The 23490-nt window shown below is 40.0% G+C and overlaps 1 protein-coding gene across 2 annotated transcripts in view; it reads right to left on the reverse strand.

Moving 5' to 3' along the window:
* The window catches only part of ncalda (neurocalcin delta a), a 98626-nt gene that overhangs the window by 12025 nt on the left and 63111 nt on the right, over positions 1-23490 (reverse strand). For both annotated transcript variants that reach the window (XM_028470919.1, XM_028470918.1), the window contains one exon: positions 18281-18688. In XM_028470919.1, coding sequence (XP_028326720.1) covers positions 18281-18658 — 378 coding nt within the window. In that variant the 5' untranslated portion in view covers positions 18659-18688. The remainder of the gene's footprint in view (positions 1-18280; positions 18689-23490) is intronic.

Genomic DNA, 23490 nt, shown 5'->3' on the forward strand with positions numbered 1-23490 from the left:
AACCACAACACTGCCTTGTGATTGGTTCTAATTGTTTGAGTTCGGATTCAAAAGGCAAAGGAGGGAACAGTACAAGATGGATTCTGGTGGTTGTGAACACCAGGAGATTCCATCTTGCAGGCAAGGTTACATTGTGTGCTGCCATCAGCATCATGCCAACCTGGGGCCCTACAACACTCACCAGCTCCTCAATTTCCTCAATCACATGCGACATGCTCTGTCGGGGATGACCATCTTATCTATATTGTTGTTTGGGACAATGTGAGTTTTCACAGAACCCTCCAGGTGAGAGCGTGGTTGCACATGAAGCAAGGTTTTATCAGTCTTTGACTTCAACCGTACTCCACTTTCCTGAACCCCATTGAAGAAATATTCTCCTCTTGGGAAAGGTACATGATCGCCAACCTTACACCAGGGTAAATCTCCTGCTAGCCATAGAACTAGTCTATGGTGACATAGGAAGCATGCCGGTTTTTCCCCATTGCCCATTGCCCCATTAGGGCCTGACCCAGTACGGGGAAATGATGCTCTGGCTGAGTAATGCACTCCTCATTTGGATATTTTTGTACTTTATTTTTACATAGACTTACTGTATACAAGTGCTAAATGCACAGGTTTTATGGTCTGCATCATGCATTTAGTGACAGTGTACAATACACATTTATTTCTACAGCTCCATGCCCTGAACATTGTGTTTTTTTATTTTTCTATGTAGTGCTTAGTGACTGTTTTGACTGTTTTGAGGTGAAAGTTTGGTTTTGCAGGAAGGGTCTGAGGTTCTGTGATTGTAGCTTGTACAGTATTTTGGGATTTGTGGTCACAGTTCAGAGAAAAGTCGAGCAGCTTTCGAGAATTGTGTCTTAGCAATCGATAAAAACTGTAACAAATTTACTCAATTGTGCCAGAAATTGTGAGTTCATGCCTCAACTGATGTAAAATTCACATTAGAATGCCACCTTTTTTCATCTTCCTGCACTTTGCTTGTTGCTCAGAATTGCTTACTTCTGGCTAAAATTGCCTGGCCCCGACCATTGCCGCGCAGTAGCTATAATACGTGAATAAATCCAGTTTTCCTAATCCAGCTTCCTTATTGCCAACACCTGCTTAATGTAGTAAACCCAATCTTTTGGTATAACTGAATGTTTCTGGAACATTTGGGTCACCTCAGATGGCTACTGTCATGACATGAGAGGTGAAACTGAAGTTGACTTTGTGTCACAGACGATTTGCTGTACACAGCATGTGTGCGATGATTGTTCTCACACTGTTGATGCTGCTGATGACAGGTTCATTGATTCAGCTTTCATTTCTAATGACTCGCTCAGTCACACACAGATGAGTTCACAGCTCAATCCTTCTGTGTCTAATAAGTAGGCGGGTTTGCAAGGAATGGGAGCTGACGTGAACAGACGAGGCCCAACTGTGATTATAGTGTGCATGGGTTGCTTTTACACAGTGAGGGGAGGCTTCGCTGAGCTGGAGAACAAGCAGCAGCCACTGTTAATATCAGCCTTCATTTCAGTGTGAAACTGCCTCTGTTGTCTATACTATATTGCAAGGATGGTGTGTGTGTGTGTGTGTGGAGCAAATATCTCCCCGACGCAGTGCCTGTTCCACCTGAAACTTTGTCAACGGCTTCCAAATACCCTGAGTTTGTGCATCTGTTATTTTGGAGTAATTTGGTCATTCCAAAATTTTTATTTAAATTTTATTTCACTTCTGAACGGCACAGCAAGTAAAACCTATTCAGCTTTTGACCTCAGAGTGTGAGGGGGCGCTAGCGCACCATCTGTATCTATTACACTGCACAGCTCACTTCCGGTGTGTGCCATCCCTCCTGTGGACTTTTGTACTGTTCCTTATTTGGTGATGACGTTTCAAAACGTATATTTTCATGTTAGTTTGACCGTACGCTATTTAGACCGGACAGACCTCACACGGATGTTATCTCCGCAGCGCGTGTGTGAGAGAGAACCAACGGAGGAGATTAGAGTCCCAGCTAGAGAGTCTCACACACACACACACACACACACACACACACACACACACACGTCGATCAGGTGCGCTTCACTATCGATCACCGTCTACGTGACATGCGTGCAGGCGTGTACACGTGTATAGGTATGTAAGTGTGTGAGTGTATAACGGACCACCATTTAGTCCGGTTACAGTCTGTGTCACGACATCCGTCCATAACGTGTTAGTGACTGTAGTGTTACGCTCTGAGTCAGATCTAAGTGTTTACATGTTACGTAGACGGTGCTACATAGTGAAGGTCACCTGATTACTGCAGCTTCACTCACGCCACACCTGCCACTACACCTAACTATTGAAAATAGATACGTTTAGTGAAAGTTAGGCAGGTGCACGTGGATGGACTGGTGTGCATAAATTTAAGAATGGATTCACCCCCCCCCCCCCCCCCCCCCACACACACACACACACACACACAACACACAACAAAAATATGAAATTGACTCAAAATACACAAAACTAAACATTTATACAAAAAATACACAACAGAAATGAAACAGAAACGACACCAAAAAAGATACAAAACTACACAAAATAACTCCAGAGTCAAACTACAATGGCAACAAAAAACAATAATTATTCAAAAAATGCACAAAAAGACAACAGAAAGATACAAAAATACACATAATGACTCCAAAAACATACATTACAGAAAAATCCATCAAACAAAAAAAATATAAAAATGAGTATAAAAAAACAACAAACACGTTAACATTGCCATGTCCCATAATATTAAACCAGGGAAACTGCACACGCTGTTTTACTTTGCACCCGCAAATAAACCCCTTTATAACACTACAGAGTACAGAGTATGTACACCTCTTTGTACATCCAACCTTCAAATATATTGTCATTTGGCCATAATTGACAACTGTACTTATGTTCCCACATGAATGCATATTTCCAACAGGCACTGTACTAGTTTATCAAATTCCCTCTCACTGCTGTAAGTACTCAGCTTATTTAGCCAGCGTTACATGTCAGGGATTTAGCCATCGCTCTAATCCAAAGAAAACGAAGGGGAGTCGAATTTGATTTCAAAATCCCAGACTAATAAGAAGTGAAATGAGCCGTAGACTTTATAGTCGGCACACTGTGCAACAGGATCCCAGCCAAGGGATGGAGGATTTTAAGTCTCAATTATTTCTGCTACACTTAACAAAATACCTTAAGACCATTCTTAATATTCAGTAAAAGTCCCCAATCAGAGTGTTAGAACGTGTAAGATTTAGATCAGGGGTTCTCAAATGGTCTCACCCTGGAACCCACATTTTGCCACGGTCAATAAATCTTGACCCACTTTCTTTTTTAGAATTCAACCAACCAAATTCAGTTTTTCAAAAATAGCTGTCTAAAACACATATATGATTTTAATGTTAATAATTTTCCTGTGCTACATGCATTTCACAGCATGCCTGTCAAAAGGAAAGCTTCTTTCAAAATAAAAGACAAGTCCTACATGAGAGACATTTGTATTTATTTATTTTTGACCAGCTGTCCACGACCCACCCAGTACAGCTCCGCGACCCACTTTTAGGTCCCGACCAACCAGTTGAGAATCGCTGATTTAGATGGTTCTCTCACTGGGAGTAGCCGATGTGCCCGAGTGAAAAATAAGTACAAGTAAAACTGATGAGGCCAGCCGATGTCATAGCACTGGACATTTATTTTTCACACCACACAGGATAAACAGTGTGTCCCCTTCACAAGCAACAGGAAAAATCCTCACAAACTCACAAACTCTCAAATAGATAATGGACTAACCCATTAGTCCATGAGTGAGTGAGTTCCACATTTTGCCCATTTCAACACACACAATAAATATTTACAAGTTCAACAAAAACATTAAACAAAAATAGATCCTTTATTTATCATTAGTTTTTCAAAATATGTATTATATATATATATATATATATACTAGGGATGCACCGAATATTGGGTAACCGAATATATTCGGCCGAATATTGCGAAAAAAGCCACATTCGGCCTTCGGTGGAGTGAGTTAAAAGCAAGACCAAATAGTAGTGTGTGACGCAATGACGCAATCAACAAGCAGTGACGCAGTGTCCAACGCACAGATTTCTTCAGCATTTTATTTGGGGCTTGACATACAGGCACACCCCCATTAACGGAATCACGGACGGAATCACGGAATCAACCAATGAAAACGGTTAAACGCAGAAATGGACAGAATCGACATACAACGCCATCACCGTGGGGCAAAGAACATCTTTTTTATGGGAAAATGTTTCCTACTAGTGCTCGTTTAACTTTGCTGTGCCTGTAAAGCTTCGTCCATTTTCCGTATAGCGCAGCGGTGCGCCGTAAAAACGTGATCAGCTTTAATCATCTTCACCTGCTCAGTGTTGGAACTGTTGTGTCTGACTAACTAAAATAACTCAGTCCGTGTTGTTCTTTAGTTCTTTTTATTTCAGCCTTTTGTCCGTGCCTCATGGCTACACATTCACAGTCAGTAAGCTACCTCAAGTACAACCGTTTCAGTGGGAACTTCCGGTTTACAAAATAAAAGTTAGTTGGAGCAACGTTATTAGAATGTTACATTCTCACACATCTCATCAGAGCTACAGAAAATCAATGGGACAAGTTGTTCTGTTGTTGTGGACGAGACCATCAATACCAGGGATTGTTAGAGTCTGAAACATTGTAATTTAATGATAACTTCTGATACTGTTAAATATTCTGACCTCTAGTGGTGAAACAACTGATGCATCCTTGTGTCCATTTATTTTTGTCTAATCATTACGGTCTGGAATGATGTCATCAGGATCATTCATATTAGGTTAACTTAAACTAAGTTGATCAAAACTAAATCAATAAACCTGATCAGATTCAGTAAACCATTGATCCCTGAGAGGAAATCAGGTGACATTAATGCTGTTCTCATACATCTTTATACGACATATAAATAATTAAAAAGGAGCAGTCAGAATAATCCATGTCACTACAACTTATATCTACTTTTTAATTAATCTTACTGTATTTTTTACATATCTTTTTGTTTAATTATTTTTTACATTTATTTATTAGTATCTATTTTGTTTCCTCAGAGGAGTTAAAAACTAATATTTTCTTTAAAAAAATAAGTATTTCTAAAAAAAACAAACAATTTTTTAAATTTTTTTTTTAATTTAAGTGGAAAACACAGAACTTGGGAAAAAATAAAACAGAATTTGGAAAAAACTAAATACATTTAATAGGGCCCTAGGTTTACATAGCCTATCTACTGTGGCTAAGCAGACTTTTGCCAAAGGACAATATTCATTGTTGTGGGTTTATCCACTTTAATGCAATTTTTTTGGAATCCATGTTTTGAATATTTTAAAAAATGTCAGAATATTCAATAAACATTTACTTTCTTTAAAAAACTATTAACTATTAAAAAAAATAGTGGAAAACTTAACAACTGTAATAGATATTCGATATTGGGCAAAGTGTTTATATTTTATTCTACTTCGGCCACAAATACTAATTTCGGTGCATTCCTAATATATACTGTACCCTTTTAATTTAAGCTTTCTACCTCTAAAACTCCCCTCCCTCTGACCCACACATGGTTCTGTCTGATTGTCTGCACCTGCCAATGGCCTCAAAGAAAGAGACGTCAAGGATCACAAATAAAACCCATCAATAAACTTATTTCTCACAATGAATTAGTAAGATCAAAAATATGAAAATACCAAATTGTATATATAAATGTAGGTGAGGTGGAGTGCATAAACCTGTACAGTGAGGAAGGGGTCACTGCAGCTGCCTCACAGAACAACACTAGATTATAATTTCATTTAGCTGACGCTGTAAACAGAGTAGGGATGTAACGATTCACTCAACTCCCGATACGATTCGATTCACGATTTATTTTACAAAATGGGACTGTATATAAACCACGGTTCGGGGGGCAGACACCCTCTCTACCTTTAAGGTTAGGCTCAAAACATTCCTCTTTGGTAAAGCTTTTAGTTAGGAACCAGCTCATAGCTCATAGTTAAGATGCAATAGGCATAGACTGCCGGGGGGGGGGGGTCTGGCATGCTCGGTTGGAGAGAGGTTGGAGAGGGCGTTAAGAGAGAGGTCATTTAGGTTAGAGAGGGACCGGAGAGGGTCCCATTCCTCTCTCTAACACTCCCTCTATGTCTGCTTCTTCCCTTGTGTGTTTGCTCCTGTACTCCTTCTGGCTTTTGTCTTGCAGGTCCGTGGGATCCTCAGTGTGGAGTTACAGAGACTCAGCGGCTCTGTCTCCACCCTTTCCTCTGCACACACCCAACACAGCATAACGTGGATGGCTGTTCATCATAGGAATGGGATCCACACAAGGTTCCTGCTGCTTAACAGAAGGTTTTCCTTGCCGCCATGATGAATTCATGTTGGGTGTGGGATACATATGTATGTGTATATACGTATATATGCATATGTGTGTATCCATAAAATGAAGAGTCCGTCCTTAAGACTGCTCTACTGTAAAGTGCCTTGAGATACCATTGGTTATGATTTGGCGCTATACAAATAAAGATTGATTGATTGATTGATTGATTGATTGATTGATTGATTATGGTTACAGGACATGCTCAACATTCCACAATGATGGCCCAGAGGGGATTCAAACCAGTGACCATCCAATTACAAGCCCACCTTCTCAACCATTACGCCACCACCGCCACGATACCATTTTATTAAGATTATAGGTTTATGATTCGATTATGAATCGATACACCTTAATGCACATTTTCACAGCATTTCTTTGTTTCTCAACAGAGAGCATTACACACCCAACTGAGGTGAGTGAGGGGCCGTTTTTTAGAAAACACACTCACCGACACGTGAAAACGCTCTGCCACACACACATGAAATATATTATCTCACGCACACACATGAAAGTGCTTATCCACATATGTAGAGAATCGTTCACACACACACACACACACACACACACACACACACACACACACACACACACACACACACACACACACACACACACACACACACACACACACACACACACACACACACACACACACACACATATATATATATATTTATAGAATCGTTCATGCACATTTCTACATGTGCGCGCATCCATATAAAAAGCTCTGAATTTCAGTGTAAACAGAAGGTATTTCAGTGTAAACAGAAGGTATTTCAGTGTAAACAGAAGGTATTGTATAGTGACAGAAGGTGTGTAAGCGTCACTGGATGGTGGGACTGAAAAGAAACTGTCGCAGGTGTTTGAGATAACTGTCATCCCACCAGCTCTCTGGGGAACCTGTCAAATCTGCAACTTTGATCAACACAATTTTAACCTCAGCTGAGACCACAAGGACCATTGCTAATGCGGCTACCACGAGACAGTTGACCATTCATTTTTTGGCAGTCGCGACGAGCCTTCAATGAGTTATTTTTGGTCGTGCATCGGGCTGAGGCAGGGCATTACGGCCTCAAGTCGGGAATAGGGTAGCTAGGCTGCTATCCACAGACGGTAGTAGGTTCCTGTCCTGTGCTAGCCGCGTTAGCAATGGTCCTTATGGTCTCAGTTGAGGTGCCACAGTGCACACAGCTAATGTGCACTGTGGCACCGTGTTTGTCAATAGTCTGTTAGGGTGATCTTACTGAGCCACGGCTCTGAATAATGAGGATGTTTGAGGAAGGTGGACAAAAAACATTTCTATTTGACCTTTTATTAAAGCAGCAGAGGATATCTGGAAACTGTATGTTTGAACTGCATGGTAAAGTGTCATATTAGTAGCACCCTTGCTGTTCTTTTAACATATCATTACCATTCCTTCTTCAGTATTTCATGTAATTTACAATTTGAATAAACAAAATGACGTTGATTATCGATTACTATGAATGACGATGCATTGATTATTTCTCCCATTCTTAGATAATATTCTGAAACTTACGATACGATAGACCAGTGGTTCCCAATCTTTTTTGTCTCGTGTACCCCCTTTGTATTTTTGTGAAATCATGTGTACCCCCTTCATATAACGAGTACCCTCTCCATAGACTCATATGCTTTTTCATTTTTGGAACAGCGGGCTCACCTAAACCCCTAAATGTGTCTTGAACATTAATCAACAAATTCAAAACAATGAGTGGAATTTGCAGTAACATTTGTTTGAAATATTTTAATAAAAAATCCCAATGCAATGTATATGTGATTACATCACTAGTAAGTTAATATGGTCTCCTGTGACAAATTATTATTATCTTTTGTGGTGAATTTGTCAAAAAAAAAAATTCCTGATAAGAAACTAGGAATATTTCCTGATTATTTTAAAATTAGTGTTAAATCTTTCCAAGTACCCCCTACAATGTGCTCCTGTACTCCTAGGAGTGCGCGTACCCCTGTTTGGGAACCACTACGATAGACAATAATGGGCACACCATAACATACCGATACATCGATATTTTCGGAAATGAAAAAAAGACACAAAAAAAAAATTGCAGTTGGAAAAATATCCAATGCTTTATTTGACTTCAATCTGAACACACTAACATACTCTGGGTGTGACCGTTTTCATTAGGAATATCAAAACTAAACACAAACTATAACAAGCTGGTGTGTATTTTCCTTTTTTATTCTGCCCGTGACACCATTCGTATCCCCGACAATGCATCTTGTGATGTTTTAATATCTTGTTGAATAATATATTGTTCCAACTTTAATGCACACACAAACTTCTGGTCTTGGTCATTTGATTGTTTTTGTAGATTAGCAGCCTTCACTAGCTTTAGCTCTTCATAGTTTGACACCACTTTAAGAAAACTTCTAAATAATATAGAAATGAATAGATTTTTAATCATTAATTCGATTATATGATAGTGAAATTTCCCCATGGTTGAAAAGGATAGAATTATTTTACAGTTATATTTCTCTTTATGAAAAGAGTTTTGTAAAGAATTTAACTTACCATAATCACTGTAAAAAGGAAAGAAAAAACTGACCAGTTAGTCCAGCCATACTGTAATGTAATTCAGTCAGGGTTTGGGGTCAGTTATAATTGTAATCACGTAAATTGATAATTAATTACAATTGCTATTGTAATCATAATTAAATTGTAATTGAATTTAGATAATTGACTTTGTAATTGTGTTTGCCATGAAAATTATATAAAAATCAATATTATAAATAATTAACAAAATATATTTATAAAACAATTTATTTAATGCAAAACTGGGGAACCATGTTACAGTTTATGTACAGTTCTACACATATGTAGTTAACAATTATTAAAATATGTTTCATATCAACTTTTCCAATATTTTACCATAAAAAACAAAATTGAGGGCTATACTAACCCCAAAAATATTAAAACCTATATTTTCATTGATTAGAAAGCCTAACAAGGCAACCAATAGATAGGAAAGAAATGAGATAATAGATATTCAACAGAAAGCTTTTAGGAAGGTTTTATTAGGTTAATTATTTCAAGCTCAGTAATTGTGATTCATTGTAACTGAACTTTAGTAATAATAATAATAATAATAATAATAATAATAATACATTTTATTTAAAGGTGCCTTTCAAGGTACCCAAGGTCACCGTACAGAAAACCAGGTTAAAAAACAGTAGAAAACAAGAAATACAAAGATAAAAATAAGGTGGACAATGAATTAAATTCAGTGGAATAATGTTGATTAGAGGGAGAACATATGGATAAAAAAATAATTGCATTTTAACTGTAATTGAAAAAAACGCTAGTAACTGTAATCATAATTGAACATGGATAATTGAAAACGTAATTGTAACTGACAAATGTAATCGACCCCGACCCTGGTTTCGGTCTAACGATAAAATCAGAAAGACTTATGATGTACCACCTATTTTACAATGTCAGACAGAAGGTTCTTTTGTAGTCCTTCAGTAGGAAACTTCAGACAAGAACAAAAAAATATTTCCTGTAGATCCAGAAATATCCAGAACAACAGTAAAGGAAAGACAATTAATTTGAAAATCTGTCAAGACGTGGTCTCATAAGTTAACTCAGAAATATGAGAGGAAGAAAATGATTTGAGCGTGACCTGGTTTACCATCTGTGACTTTACTTTTCCCTGTGATACATGGAGACAGAAGCAGCAGAAGAAAGGAGGGCGTCCACTCATTACACTTGTTAAAGACTCTTTGCAGAAGCAGGGCTAGATGTGTGATGCTTTGTCATATAATAAGGTAGAGTCTCCTTGACCTCACAAGTGAACTTAGATGAATCTGCTTCCCAGGGGGAGTCATTACGTCTGAGCAGAGCTCCTCTTAACTCTTCTCCTTCTGCAGTTTCACTAACAAACCAGTGAAAAAGCAGTCTCTCTTCTCCCTCTTATTCTAGTCAAGACAATGAACTTTCCTTATGATTCCAACTGCTCCATCTATTGATGAGTTAATGACACAGTTGCCATTGTTTCGTTATACAAAGAACATGACGGAGGCTGGCTGTGCACCAATTTATTTGTTTAATCTCTCTGATTAGGAGCATCAACATTCTTTAAACACTGTAAAGGAGAGGCTTCCTCTCATGCTTTTCCTTCAAAATGCCAACAAGTTTTTTTTTTGGATCATTCAAACTATGTTATGTTAACTTAAAATGTTGCTTTTTTTTGACTGATGGCCACTTAAAATATGTTTCAGCCATTGCAATAATATATTTCATCCAAAAGGAAGGAATTAGAAATGTAATTTATGTCACTTTTTTTAATAAAAAAAAATAAAAATAAAAATATGAGAATAGTTTCTTTTGAAAATCCATTGTCTTCTACCTTCGTGCAGAAATTCTACACGACGGTACTACCGGGGATTACGATACTACTGGTGCCAGTTCCTGCTACATAGCAGCTGCCTCTACTATCCTCTCGTCTCACTGCACAGTCTAAACTCACTGCACACTACTTACTTGAAAACAAACCAACATGGCAACCGAACTCCACAGCTGCTGAATGATTGTCTGTTTGCCTGTTACTGGTGACGTCCGGAGATATGATGGGCTGTTTTCGCACACTGTTTTCGTCGAAGCTACGCTTCGATAGAAACTCGCTTCAAAACAAACAACAAGCTAAAGTTCTGTCTCGCCTGGACACGTGCACAGCTTACAGTCACAAACACGAGACAACACATGGTTGTTGTCGTTGTCAGTGGCTTCACTAATTTTGCTCAAAAAACCAAACTCCAAAAGTCCCATTTGTAACTATTTTGGCTTTAAACGAAGCAGACACGGTAAAGCAATAGGAGATTTACTGTGCAGGCGCTGTCACCAGCTATAGGAGCCAAAGGAGGGAACACTGTTTGTTTGTTTTTTCCGCACGGACTCATCTTTTTATTTTTTTTAATTTCATTTTATTTTATTTACAGAGATATTTACAATGTACAAACAATATTTACAAATGATATACATACAAAGGAGGGGTCACATCCAATCTCATAAAACACCAGTGTCATCACCCAGAAAATACATACAAATATAGTTTTCTCAGGGAATCAGTTCCTGTTTATTGTATTTTATCCTCTATGGTTTATTGTGTTGGAGAAGAAGCATTATTGTCAAATAGATTTAAAAAGAAAAAAAGACAGTGGATTTGTTATCCTAAGTTGATTATTTATATTAGTTAAAACATACATTGATGTGCAAAGGAAACTGAATGATTATTTTTTTAATTTCAACCATATAAATTCTAACTTATTTATCAGTTTTTTATTGCTTATATGATTTTGTTCATGTACTCTTATCATGCACCAAACAACACTATAAGTAATTAATAAGTATTTATTATAACTTGTACAAATACATTGAGGTTCATAAAAATAATAATAATAATAATAAAAAGGTTTCAGTATTGCGATATTACACAGAACCATGATACTTTGTCTGGTATAGTATCGTGATTACTCATTTTGGTATCGTGACAACTCTAGACAAATGTCATTGGAAACCAATAGACAACAACAGCCGGTGCATTTACATACACACTGCTAAAAAGCGATGCTCACAAATCCATGAAGGACCACTTGTCTTGTCTGAGTATACAGCATAAATAAATGTTATCTTTTGTCTTAAGTTTGCCTTTTTGTGATTACATCATTGGAATCAGTTTATTTAAAATATTCTTATACAAACTGTATTGTTTTGATGCCATAATTTGCCTTAACACACAATGCATTGTATCAATTTTTGAATCGAGAATCGATTGAGAATCGAATCGTGACCCTAAGAATCGGAATTGAATTGAATCGTGAGACACCCAAAGATGCACATCTCTAATGGATAGTCCTATTCCAGCTGCGTCAACTTGTTTACATCAGTTACTATCAAATCAAGCCATGTATTGCAGGACGCATGCAAATGCAATGTGGCAGCTGACGACCACCACTTAGATAGATACAAACTCTCTAATGAGTTCTATGAGGTTCTCATTTTTTAGAATACAATTACAAGAAAAAAAAAACACTTTTATTGCATAACATTACAATTTTACCGACCTTAGTAAAAAAGGACCTGATGGAAATGATTATTCCATATATATATGTTTTATTTACAATAATACAACTAGTAAAGGTAAAGTTTAATGATAAAAAAACCCCAAAAACTATTTGCTCTTGTGTTTTCTTTTGTATATTTTAGCCTGCTGTAGTTGTGCAGGTTTCCAGTTACATACAAAAGGTCTTATTTACTTGTAAATGTCTCACCTGATAAAAAACAGATGAGCAATGATGAACAGTGTGTGTGTATGTGTGTGTGTGTGTAATACCAAGATCTTCAAAAAGCATGTTAGCTATTGTCATCCAGAAGCATTGTAAGGAAAAGAAACGAATGCAGTGAAGGAAAAACAAAGATCAGAAGTTTGTCAGCTCAGCCAAGCTGTTAGAGCGTTCACTGCTAAGGACTTTCAACCTCATTCTGTGCTGGAAAACACACGTTCCTCCACCTTTTTAATATGCAGGAGGAGGAATTGCAGCATTGAGGCAGAGCACATATGCTTTATACAGCCTCTGCCCTGGATGCTCATTTCATGAAAGGAGAAACATGTCATATTAACTGAAAACCAACCAACTAACAGCACAATAATATTTATCCATCCATCTTTTCTCTTTCTTTCTCTTCCTGTCTTATTTAGAGTTCTTTCTCACATTCACACATATTCCAATCCTAGTAGGAACTTTGTGGGAAAAAGTACATCTCATGGTATTCACATACATATTAGATACTTTCATACATAAGTCATAATGAAGGGAAGAATCTCTGTGTGTCTGTGTCTCAAATATCTCTGGTGTTCAGGGACAGACAGTGCTCATACTTTCTACATAACTGCAGCTTGGTTCAAAGCTGTGCGACGTCGCATTTGTTTGGACTGTAATGCTACAGGTAATGAATCATTTCATAAAATTGTCCACCGAAGCGAAGCCACTAGAATCACGTGTACGCCAGAGCCAATCGCTGCACAACCCTTTTATAACACTACAGAGTATGTACACCACTTTGTACATCCAACCTTTAACACAAACTCATCAGGCCATAATTAACAACTCTGCTTAACCTCCCCCTATATGAATACATACTTACGATGGGCACTGTATTAGTATCTTTAAAGTGCACAATACACACAAAAATGTAGCGGGTTTAAGTGCAAAGCGAAGTGTGTACATAATTTGTTTGGACGTGCAAATGCCAGCGACTATACTGAAATGTCATCTGTTCTCCTCTTTAGAATGGTTGTCTCATCTTATCTTTAAAGGTGAGTTGAGACCTTCTTCAAAGCAACAAATCTAATGTAAATTATGCTCTGAAATAAACAGTAAAGCTAGGATCATGGCTCTATTTTGAACTCTCAACTGTCTGTTTGTTTTCTCTGACCACACTTTCTCTCGATATCACACTGAGCTAAGCTTTCTAAAACTGTACCAATATTTAGTTCGTTTTTTTTTTCTTTAAAAAAAGGGCAAAAACGGCCGTGCAGGGGAGTTTAAAGAGACGTCCTTAACCAATTATCATGAATGAGGCTGATATGAAAGTCATTAAAGAAATGAATTCTGCTTTACAAGACAATATGCACACAGATGCTTCTGGTTAGAGACAAAACATCCAACTGTGTGCCAACATTTTAGCAATCGAGGAGAGTACCATCATGGCTTTTCATATTCCTTTGAAAAGCTCAGTTTTGCGGTGGAATTTTGAGTTCATTGTATCATTATTATCGTTTTTCAACCTTCTAATGGAAGTTTAAGGTTACACTCATTACAGACTGCAAACCCTTGTCTTCCTCTGTGAGTCTGTAAAGGCAAGCATACACTGTGCGATTTTTGGCTTATTTTGAGCCGATTTTTGACTCGTGCGTCTATTTTGTCGGATCGTGCGAGTCTCAGATAAATCGTGTGTCGTGCATCGTGTAGTATACATGGAGTCACAAGAAGCGATAAACACCTCATGACCAGCTCCTGATCATCAATCGTATGGTCGTAAGGAAATCAACATGTTTGAAATCCAGTCGCTCCTCGTGAGGGTATCTCACAGTTGAAGCAGTGCCACGGACCGACTTACCGTAAACGCTCATACTGCGCTTGCGCGAACACCGTAGGACCGCTGTAAAACTGACGGACTGTACTGCCCATGTCTGTCCATCCAGCTCCTGGTCAATCACATCACCGTCTTTTCTTTTTTAAAGCTCTTTTTGCTGAGATTTGCGAGTGTCTCTCCACTTCCGGGTTGTTCTTCTTTGTCTGTTTTAATGGTGACGCATCAGAGTGTTCTTCTTCTTCTTCTAATTTGTACGTTGCATTTCCAGAAACAAGACCCCGACGTGTCGTGTATGAACGTACAGGTTGAGAAGTCAGATTGTGTCAGAGTGTCGGTCCGTACAGTGTGAGAACATGCATTGTGAGCTGAACACATTCGGGTTCTGCACCTGAGTTGCACAGTTTGAGCTGAAGCTGAGTACAATGATTGAAAAAATCACAGTGTATCCCAGCCTTAATTGGTTCCTGCCTCCCATCGCTTTTTTTCAATGGATTTGAACAGGGAATGCATAATTTCAGTGATGTTGACCATAAACTGTTTAGATCATACAGAAAACAACAGCTCTGCCTCCCCTGACTGCACGTCACTGGTTGCCCATGTCGTTTTGGTTTGCAATTTTTCACATTTGCTAAAACACTATGAAACACTATAAACCCCATTTTCTGAACCTAATTCTCAGTGGCCTAAACTAATTTTTTGAATCAAACAATATTTTGGTCAAACCATAAACACTGTTCAGGCACAGAACTCATCTGCTCTTTTTTGCATAACCTTAAACAGATTCTCAGTCACTAAACACATTCCACACTGTGGTACACGTGTGTTGCAAAACTGTGATCTTTTACACACAACAACTCAAAATTAAACACATATATTTCTAATTACGTGATCGGACCCGTTGGGCAGAATAAAAGCTAGTTCAGAGGGCATAGGTGGCACATGTTCTTTCATCTACAATGGACAGAAACATACAGAGAGGCAGAGGAGTTTGTATGAGAGGTGGTGGATGAGGAAGAGGCCGAGGAAGACCTAGAACAACTATTGTACACCGTGTCCTTGTTCATGGTATGATAATGAGAGAAGCAGGACAAAGAGTCCAGCCTAATTTGAACAGATAATGTCCTCTGGCCAGACTCCACAGAAAAGATGTTGGAGAATGAATCACAGTGACTTTGTGCAGTAATCAGGGCTGTAGTCAACCTAGGAAATGGTTGGTCGACCAAGACTATGACACGTAGCGATTAGTCAACCAAAAAATAAATAAAAACGTAGAATGAATGAGCAGGTGCAGAGGAGGACGAGGAGAAAAAAAAGAGAAAAATATTTTGTTGTGGCTTTTTGTGTTGCTGATTTGCTTTTAAACACAGACCATTTATGATATGAACCTTATTCAAGCTTTGACCAGATCCCGACAAAGCAAAAGTGAAACCTTCAGGTCTGACAGACATTAGGTATTTATATCAGAGCCCGACCTGAAACCGACAATTAAAACCCATTTTTTCCTCATACAAATGCACGTCAAACACAGGTGCACAACATGCTTCGTGGCGCCGGAGACAGAGGTGGATCTATTTACATAATCCATATATCAAATATAAGGATAATCCATGTTCTTGTGCAGAAAAAGGATTGATTAAGTGGTAAATGTCTTAATTCATTCCCTCTCTGTTATCTACATGCCTTGATGTCATGTCTAACGGATGCTCTTGTCTCTGTGTTTCTATGTTTCCAACACAAAAACGGATGTGCTGTCGTGTCATGAGATATATCTTGTTGGGAGAGTATGAAGGCTATATTAAATAATTATTTATATTTCTTTAATGGTGTTTTATGACATTGACTTTGTTAGATGGCTAAACACTTGTTCATGTGGATCTTGTTGGTTTTTTTTTTCTGATTATGAATTTTATATTTTGATAAGCGCATTGAGATGAATTTGTTGTAAATTGTGTTATACAAATAAAGTTGAATTTAATTGAATTAACACTTGACATTGGTGGTCTCGATTTGGAACGCCCTGCCTACACAACCTTAGTGCTCACGGCACATCACTGGACCTACGGATTACATAAATTATTAAGGGGGGCACACTGAGCTCATGACAAGATACAGTAGATTACATTGGGCTCACAATATCAGTACGATACAACAAACAACATACAAAATTTACAATACCACTACCACTCGTACCCTTGACGATACATTTTGTGACCTTTTAAAATCGCAATCTTGTCACGTGATAAATCGTCCAACCTTCATTTATCATGCAGCATAACCACTAAGGGTGCAACGATTAGTCGTCAAAAACTGATAACAGAATTATTCGAAATTGTCGGTTATGTCATCACCGTCTTTTTCAAACAACATAGTTTTTTCAAGAGTGGCTCATCTCACCTGATCTGTGATCAGAGCTGTATGCAAGTTATGAACGTGATTAGAGGGAGATATATCATCAAAAACATTCCCACTGGTAAGAATATGTCGCTGTTAACAGGAGCTCAGCGCTGTTGATGCCGCTCACACACGTAGCTCTGCTCGTCACAGTCATAGTCTACCTGAAGCGGTGACGAGCAGCAACACATCACGTACTGCTACTTGGTTCAGACCAGACACCCTCCCAACAAAGTGAACCTAAGTTACTCCATCAGATCCACCCAAAGTTCCATAATCACAGTGACGGTGCTCTACTAAAGCATGCTAAGCTAACCCACCGACACATAAGACTGGGCTAAGAGCTAACGCTAACCATTGCATTAAAGGAATAGACCAAGTAAAAACTACACGTCTTACTGTCATCAAACCACAAAGAGCCACCGGTTTGTTTCTGGTCAGATTTAACACTTGTATGGAAGGATAAACGCTAACATGTCACACGTTGTGTGAAATAAATGTTAGCATAAATACTAACGTCACTATTCATCCGTTCCAACTTGTGAAACGCAATTTATTTAATTATATTTCACGTGTTCACAGACAAAGCTGGTTCCATTGGACAGTAATTTAACTATCGTGATTATTACACCTTAATATCCTGAATGAATAAATCATCAAGCTTGATCTGGTTTATTTATAGTAATCAGAGATATATTTATCAACCATAACTTTATGTAACACATTAGATATAAACAAAACTAGATTCAGCAGCAGTGGTTTATATTAAACAGTAAAAACACTAATGTAGTTATTATTTTTATTTTTTTAGAGAATAATTTCATTATTAAAGAGGAAATAAATTAATGATATACAATAACACTAATGGGTTGACCAATATGCATAAACTTTTTAATGTGTAAATGCTATTACTGAAGCACATTCTAGTGATGATGTATTCAGCTTCTTTTGTGTTTGTAAGGAACCTGTTTACACTAAGTTGGGAATTGTTTTATTTATTTATTGTTTTTATTTGTCATAATTTGCCCCAAGCCAAATTTACAAGATTGTAGCAACATAGAGCAAATAATTGTACGATTTGTCATCCGATAAGTCGACTAATCGTTTCAATAATCGATGTCTTGTCGACTACTAAAATAGTCGTTAGTTGCAGCCCTAATACCCACTTTCCTACTGTCTTGAGTGTAAAACCATGTGCTTGGAAACACAAAATGATGTTGTGAATAACATTTCTCTCAAACATTTTTTAGGCTTCACCTCTGTAGGAACGCTGGAGCAGAGCTATGTGTGCCAGGACTGTTATGGATGATTATCTTTGAAATGATCAACGCCATCCTTACCTGTACGATTTCCAGCATCTCAGCTTTACTGATGTACCCGTTCCCATCGAGGTCGTACATACTGAAGGCCCACTTCAGCTTCTGCTCCAGCTTGCCACGGGACGTCACACTTAATGCAATGATAAACTCCCGGAAGTCTATTGTCCCATCGCCATTGGCATCAAACGTGCGAAAGACATGCTCTGCAAACTTTGAGGCGTCACCATAGGGAAAGAAATTGCCATAGATTTTTTTGAACTCCTCCATGGAGAGGTTCCCACTCGGGCAGTCTCTGAGGAAGCCCTTGTACCACTCTTGGATCTCATGCTCGGTAAAGTCAGTGCTCTCCAGCAGGTCCTGCATTACCTCAGGACGGAGTTTGCTGTTCTGCTTCCCCATGTCTGTTGGTCCTGGCAATCTTTTGGCTCACTGCGGGGCGACAGGAGAAAGTGTTAGAGAGATATTTACTTTTGAAGATATCAAAGAAGAATAAAAAGCAGCAACATCATATTAACTTCCTCTTCATTGCAATAAATAAGAAATCTATCAATGTCAGGAGTGTAAAGGTGAACACTCCAAATGAACATATCTGATCAGGGTAAAGAAAATCAGAGAAGAGTTTTGAAAATACAACAATCTGTATAAACAGTTCAACAGTTGGGTCATCTAACAACCCCAATTTAAAGCAGGATTAGAAAAAATGTTTTAATGATGGAAATATCTAGAAAAAAGTGAACAAGTACAAGGCTTAGAATAAAAGCTTGTACTGCTGTGTAGAAATAATGTACAAACTAGGGCTGGGCGATATATCGAATATACTCGATATATCGCAGCTTGTAGTCTGTGCGGTGTTGAAAATGACCATACCGTTAAACTCGCGGTTTTTTTTTTTTTTTTTTTTTTTTTTTAATAATTTTTTGTTTTTTATTCTCTTGTCCTGTCCAGCATCGAAGATTACTTAGGTTATCAAGTTAAGCTTATTTTATTTTTTATGCTTGTTTGTAGATTAACTTTTATGTTTAGGTATTGTCTTTGAAGCCATAGGATTGTAAAATTAAAAAACTAAAAGGAGGGTCCTTTTTATAAATACCATACACTTTCTTTTCCACCATTTGATTTCCTATTATGCAGCTATTTTTATTTTACTGATTTTGAAATGACCTGTGACATCCTGCACAAAAGTGTATTATATATATTTTTTTAAATATCTTAGTGGCATTATGCACAAAAGGTGCACTTAAATTTAGTGTTGTTTTGAAATGTCATCTTAATGACAACATGCACAAAAGGGCACTATTTGTTTTTAAAATATTGTAGTGGCATTATGTACAAAAAGTGCACTTTAATTTTGTGTTTTGAAATGCCATGTGAGTTGCATCCTGCACTAATGTCTTGTTTTGAAATGTCTCTGTGACAATTTTGCACAGAACGTGCACTTTCTTTTTTTTTTTTTTTTTTTTTTTTTTTTTTTTCTACCTTGTCTGCACATGCTTTCGAAGGTTAACACTACAAGAAGTGCAATCTTTTGACAGCAATGCATATTTTATTATTGCAATTAAATAAATTTATTTATTTCATTGCATAATTGTGACCGTCACCAGCCCTCCCTAGGGAAGGGTAAGAAATACTTTATTAAAGGGAGGATGTAAAAAAGAGAGGGCAGTGTTACACCAAGGTGAGGGGTTGGAGGGGGGTGGGGAAGTTAGCAGGGAAGAGGGATACAAGATAGGATATGGAATGGGTGAGGAATAGTTTTAAGTGATGCGATGTGAAATTGTGGTTGTGTATATTGTGTTTATTGTTGTGTTGTCAAGCCAGTTTGGTGACCAGTGTGTGGTTTAGGAATAATGGTGGTGGCTGTGAACAGAGGAAGAGGTGAGTGGAAATTCCATAAAACAGGTATTTGGGAACAACGTGTCTAAGGTTGAGCCCAGTATGAGTGTTATCCCACAGCCCAAGGCCAGTGCATCCATGACAAATGTATTTCCAAGTACCGCCACTGCAAAACCCAAGAGCCGCCCCCGGGCCCGAAGAAGCAGTCAGGCCAGCAGCAAGAGCAGGCAGCCTAAGGGCCCCCGGCGACCACCCCACGGCCAAGCAGTCCCCCGAACGCCCCCAAGATCCCAAGCCGAGAGGCAGCCATCGCCCCCCCCATACACACCCGAGAAAGCCCCAAGGAGCCAAGGACCCAGCGCACCACGCCACCGATCCCACCCCCAACCCCCAGACCCCCCACCCCATCGACCCCCCCACCCCCCCACCCCACCCCCGCGCCTAACCCCCCGAGGGGAGGGCCCAGAGAACTCCCTGCCCGAGGCCCCAGCGGAGGAGCCGAAGCCCACACCCAGCAGACGACCAGAACCGCGCCGAACAGGCAGCCAGTGGGCACCCGCCGGCGAGCCCAGAGCCAGCAGGGGCCCGACCCCAGGCCAGAAGGACCCGGAACGGATGCAGCACCAGGAGCAGCCCGCCCAGGGAGGACGACCACACCCCAAGCCGCATAAGGCACCAGGGGGCCGCTGGGAGTCTCCCCGCCGGCCCCCAGGCACCCCAACCTAGCCCCCCACGGCGCCCCAGATCACCCTTCACTGATGCCGCCCGCGCCCCGAGCTTCCGTTCTTTTTTTTTTTTTTTTAAAGCCAGGGCCCCCTCCAAGGGCCAAGCCAGACCGCCCCGCCGGGATGTGGCCCCCTATTCCGGCCCCCGACACCCTACCTCACGGGGCACTGCCCAAGCAGGGGCCGCACCAGTAGGTACGCAAGGGCGCGGCACGCGCCACCCGCCCCGAAAAACCCCCGCCAGGACCGGCCCGGCCAGCAGGCCAAGCACCCCGGGCCCCAGGAGCACCCCCCGGGACCAGGACCCCCCAAGGGCAAGCCCCCGGGCCAAGCCCCCCGGGACGCATCCCCCACCCCCGCCCGGGACCCGGCCACGGCCCAGCAGGACCGCACAGCCCCGGACAGCCCACGGCCAGCAGCCCAGGGCCCGCCGCCCCCCGGACAGCGCCAGCCACGGAGCAGCGCCCCCCGCCGGCCCGCGAGCAACCGGCGATCCCCACCGCGGGGACGGAGGCACCCCAACGGCACACATCAAGTGCGGGACAGCAGCCCCCAGCCAAAGATGCCCCGGACCCACCCACCAGTCCGCAAACGGCAGGATAGACCCACCAGGCGGCCGACAGCAACCTCCACCACCGGAACAGCTAGCGCCGCCCCCCAGTAAACAGCATCACCCCGAGGCGCCAAGCAACCCCGCCCCAACCCCGGCGAGGACACCAGCACCCCCCCAGCACACCCACCCCCCAAACCGGCGAGGCAGGCCGCCCCGGGCCCGCACACCGCGGGGCCCGCCCCCAAGGCCACCAGGAGACAAAGCAAGCACCAAGCCACACCCAAGGGGGAGAGGCACCCCCGCGCCCCACCCGGCCGACACAGCCCGGAAAGACCCCGCAAGGAGAGACCCCGGCAAAGCCCCCCCGAGACCCACCGCCACGCCCGACCGCACCATCTTGATGTGCTTTTGCTCTATGCAGTGGCCCAGCCACCAACAGAGGGGCCAGGCCCCCACCGGAGAGGCCCAAATATGTGTACCAACCCACCACCCTCTTATGGTGCCTCTCCATTCCCCAATGGAGAGGCACTTCCCGATCCCCTGTGTGAATGTGTGTGAACGTGCACTTTCTGTTGACAATTTTATGTTTGAGCCACTCACTGTTTAATAAATACAGTTATGTCAACTTTGACTTAGTTGTGATATCTGTGCCTCACCTCAATCTTTTAAACCACTGCTCTGGCCTCATTTGTCTATAAAGAGCCAGGTTAGGTGTTGCATTTTTCCTTGTGTGGGCAGAACAACCTGGACCTTAATGCACTAAAGATACGTATGTGGTTGTAGACTTGTGAACCCTCATCTGATTCCCCATCACCCTGCCGGACCACCCAGTGTAGACTAGGGGTGTCATTTATAAATCACCAATTTTTATGCCAATATGATATGATATTGATCATTTGGACTGTGGAGACCCTTCCTGTGCTGCCTCTAGTCCCAGGACCTCAAGTTGCAGCTCCCTCATAAAAAAGGGTCAACATAGGATTCAATTAAATTAAATTCAACTTTATTGATATAGTGTTAGTTACAACAAAAGTCATCGGATGTTCTCCCTGAGGCAGCTGAAGAAGTTCAACCTACTAAATAAGGTGATCGTCTGCAATCTGCCAGAGGCTTCAAACCATCAGAACAAAAACCTCATGCCACAAAAAAAACAGCTTCTTTCCCTCTAGAATAGTTGTTCCAAACAATTTAAAATGAATTGGGAAATGTTCCTAGTTCTTTTTTAGGCTTTTTTTTTAGACAAATTCACCACAAACTATCAGTACTTTTGCTCAATAAAATCCTTTCTTTTCTTTTTTTTGTAATTTATGGAAACAGAAAGATTTTATGCCATATAGGCCATTTATCACACTTCTGACAATAGGAGACAATAATTAGCTATATTTGAACAAAGGAGACTGTATTAACTTACTATTAAAGTAATCACATACAGTAAAAGTTGCATGGTATTTTTAAAAGAATAACTTCTACTTTAAATTACACTCATTGTTTTTAATTTGTAGATTAAGTCTTAGAGAACCAAAGTTTGAGACACAGAGGTTTAGGAGAGCCCACTGTTCTACAAAATGAAAAAGCATGAAAAATTATGGAAAGGGTAGTTAAAAGGGGGTACACTTGATTTAACCAAAATACAAAAGGGGTTAACGGGACAAAAAAAGATTGGGTACCAATGCTCTACAATGAGCTTCTGCAACAGGCACATGTCCCCCACTACTCCCTATCACTGTAAATATAATGATCTATACTGCCAAATATTTTTATATTTGTTTCATTTATGCAACTAAAACATTAAGTCAAAATATCTGTACATTCAAACATAGATGGTATATAAGATCAGGCCTGTTATGGATATTCTACTACAGTGAAGAATAGATTATGTTAACCATAAAATAAAAACTAAAGTAAAAATCCACTCTTGCCAAAATAAAAGACGCTATTGAGCAAGCAAAGAGTTGAATAAAAATATGTATTGTAGCTGAATAATTAGGATGATAAACTTTTAAAGAGGAGACAAATAGATTGTATAATTGTATAGATAGTTCATAATTATATAGACGTATCATTCCTCCATTAAATGCCCATCAGTGGTGAGCCCACCACAAACTTGAGCTTCTCATCTT

This window comes from Gouania willdenowi, chromosome 16, assembly GCF_900634775.1.
Source record: "Gouania willdenowi chromosome 16, fGouWil2.1, whole genome shotgun sequence".
Taxonomy (NCBI): Eukaryota; Metazoa; Chordata; class Actinopteri; order Blenniiformes; family Gobiesocidae; genus Gouania; species Gouania willdenowi.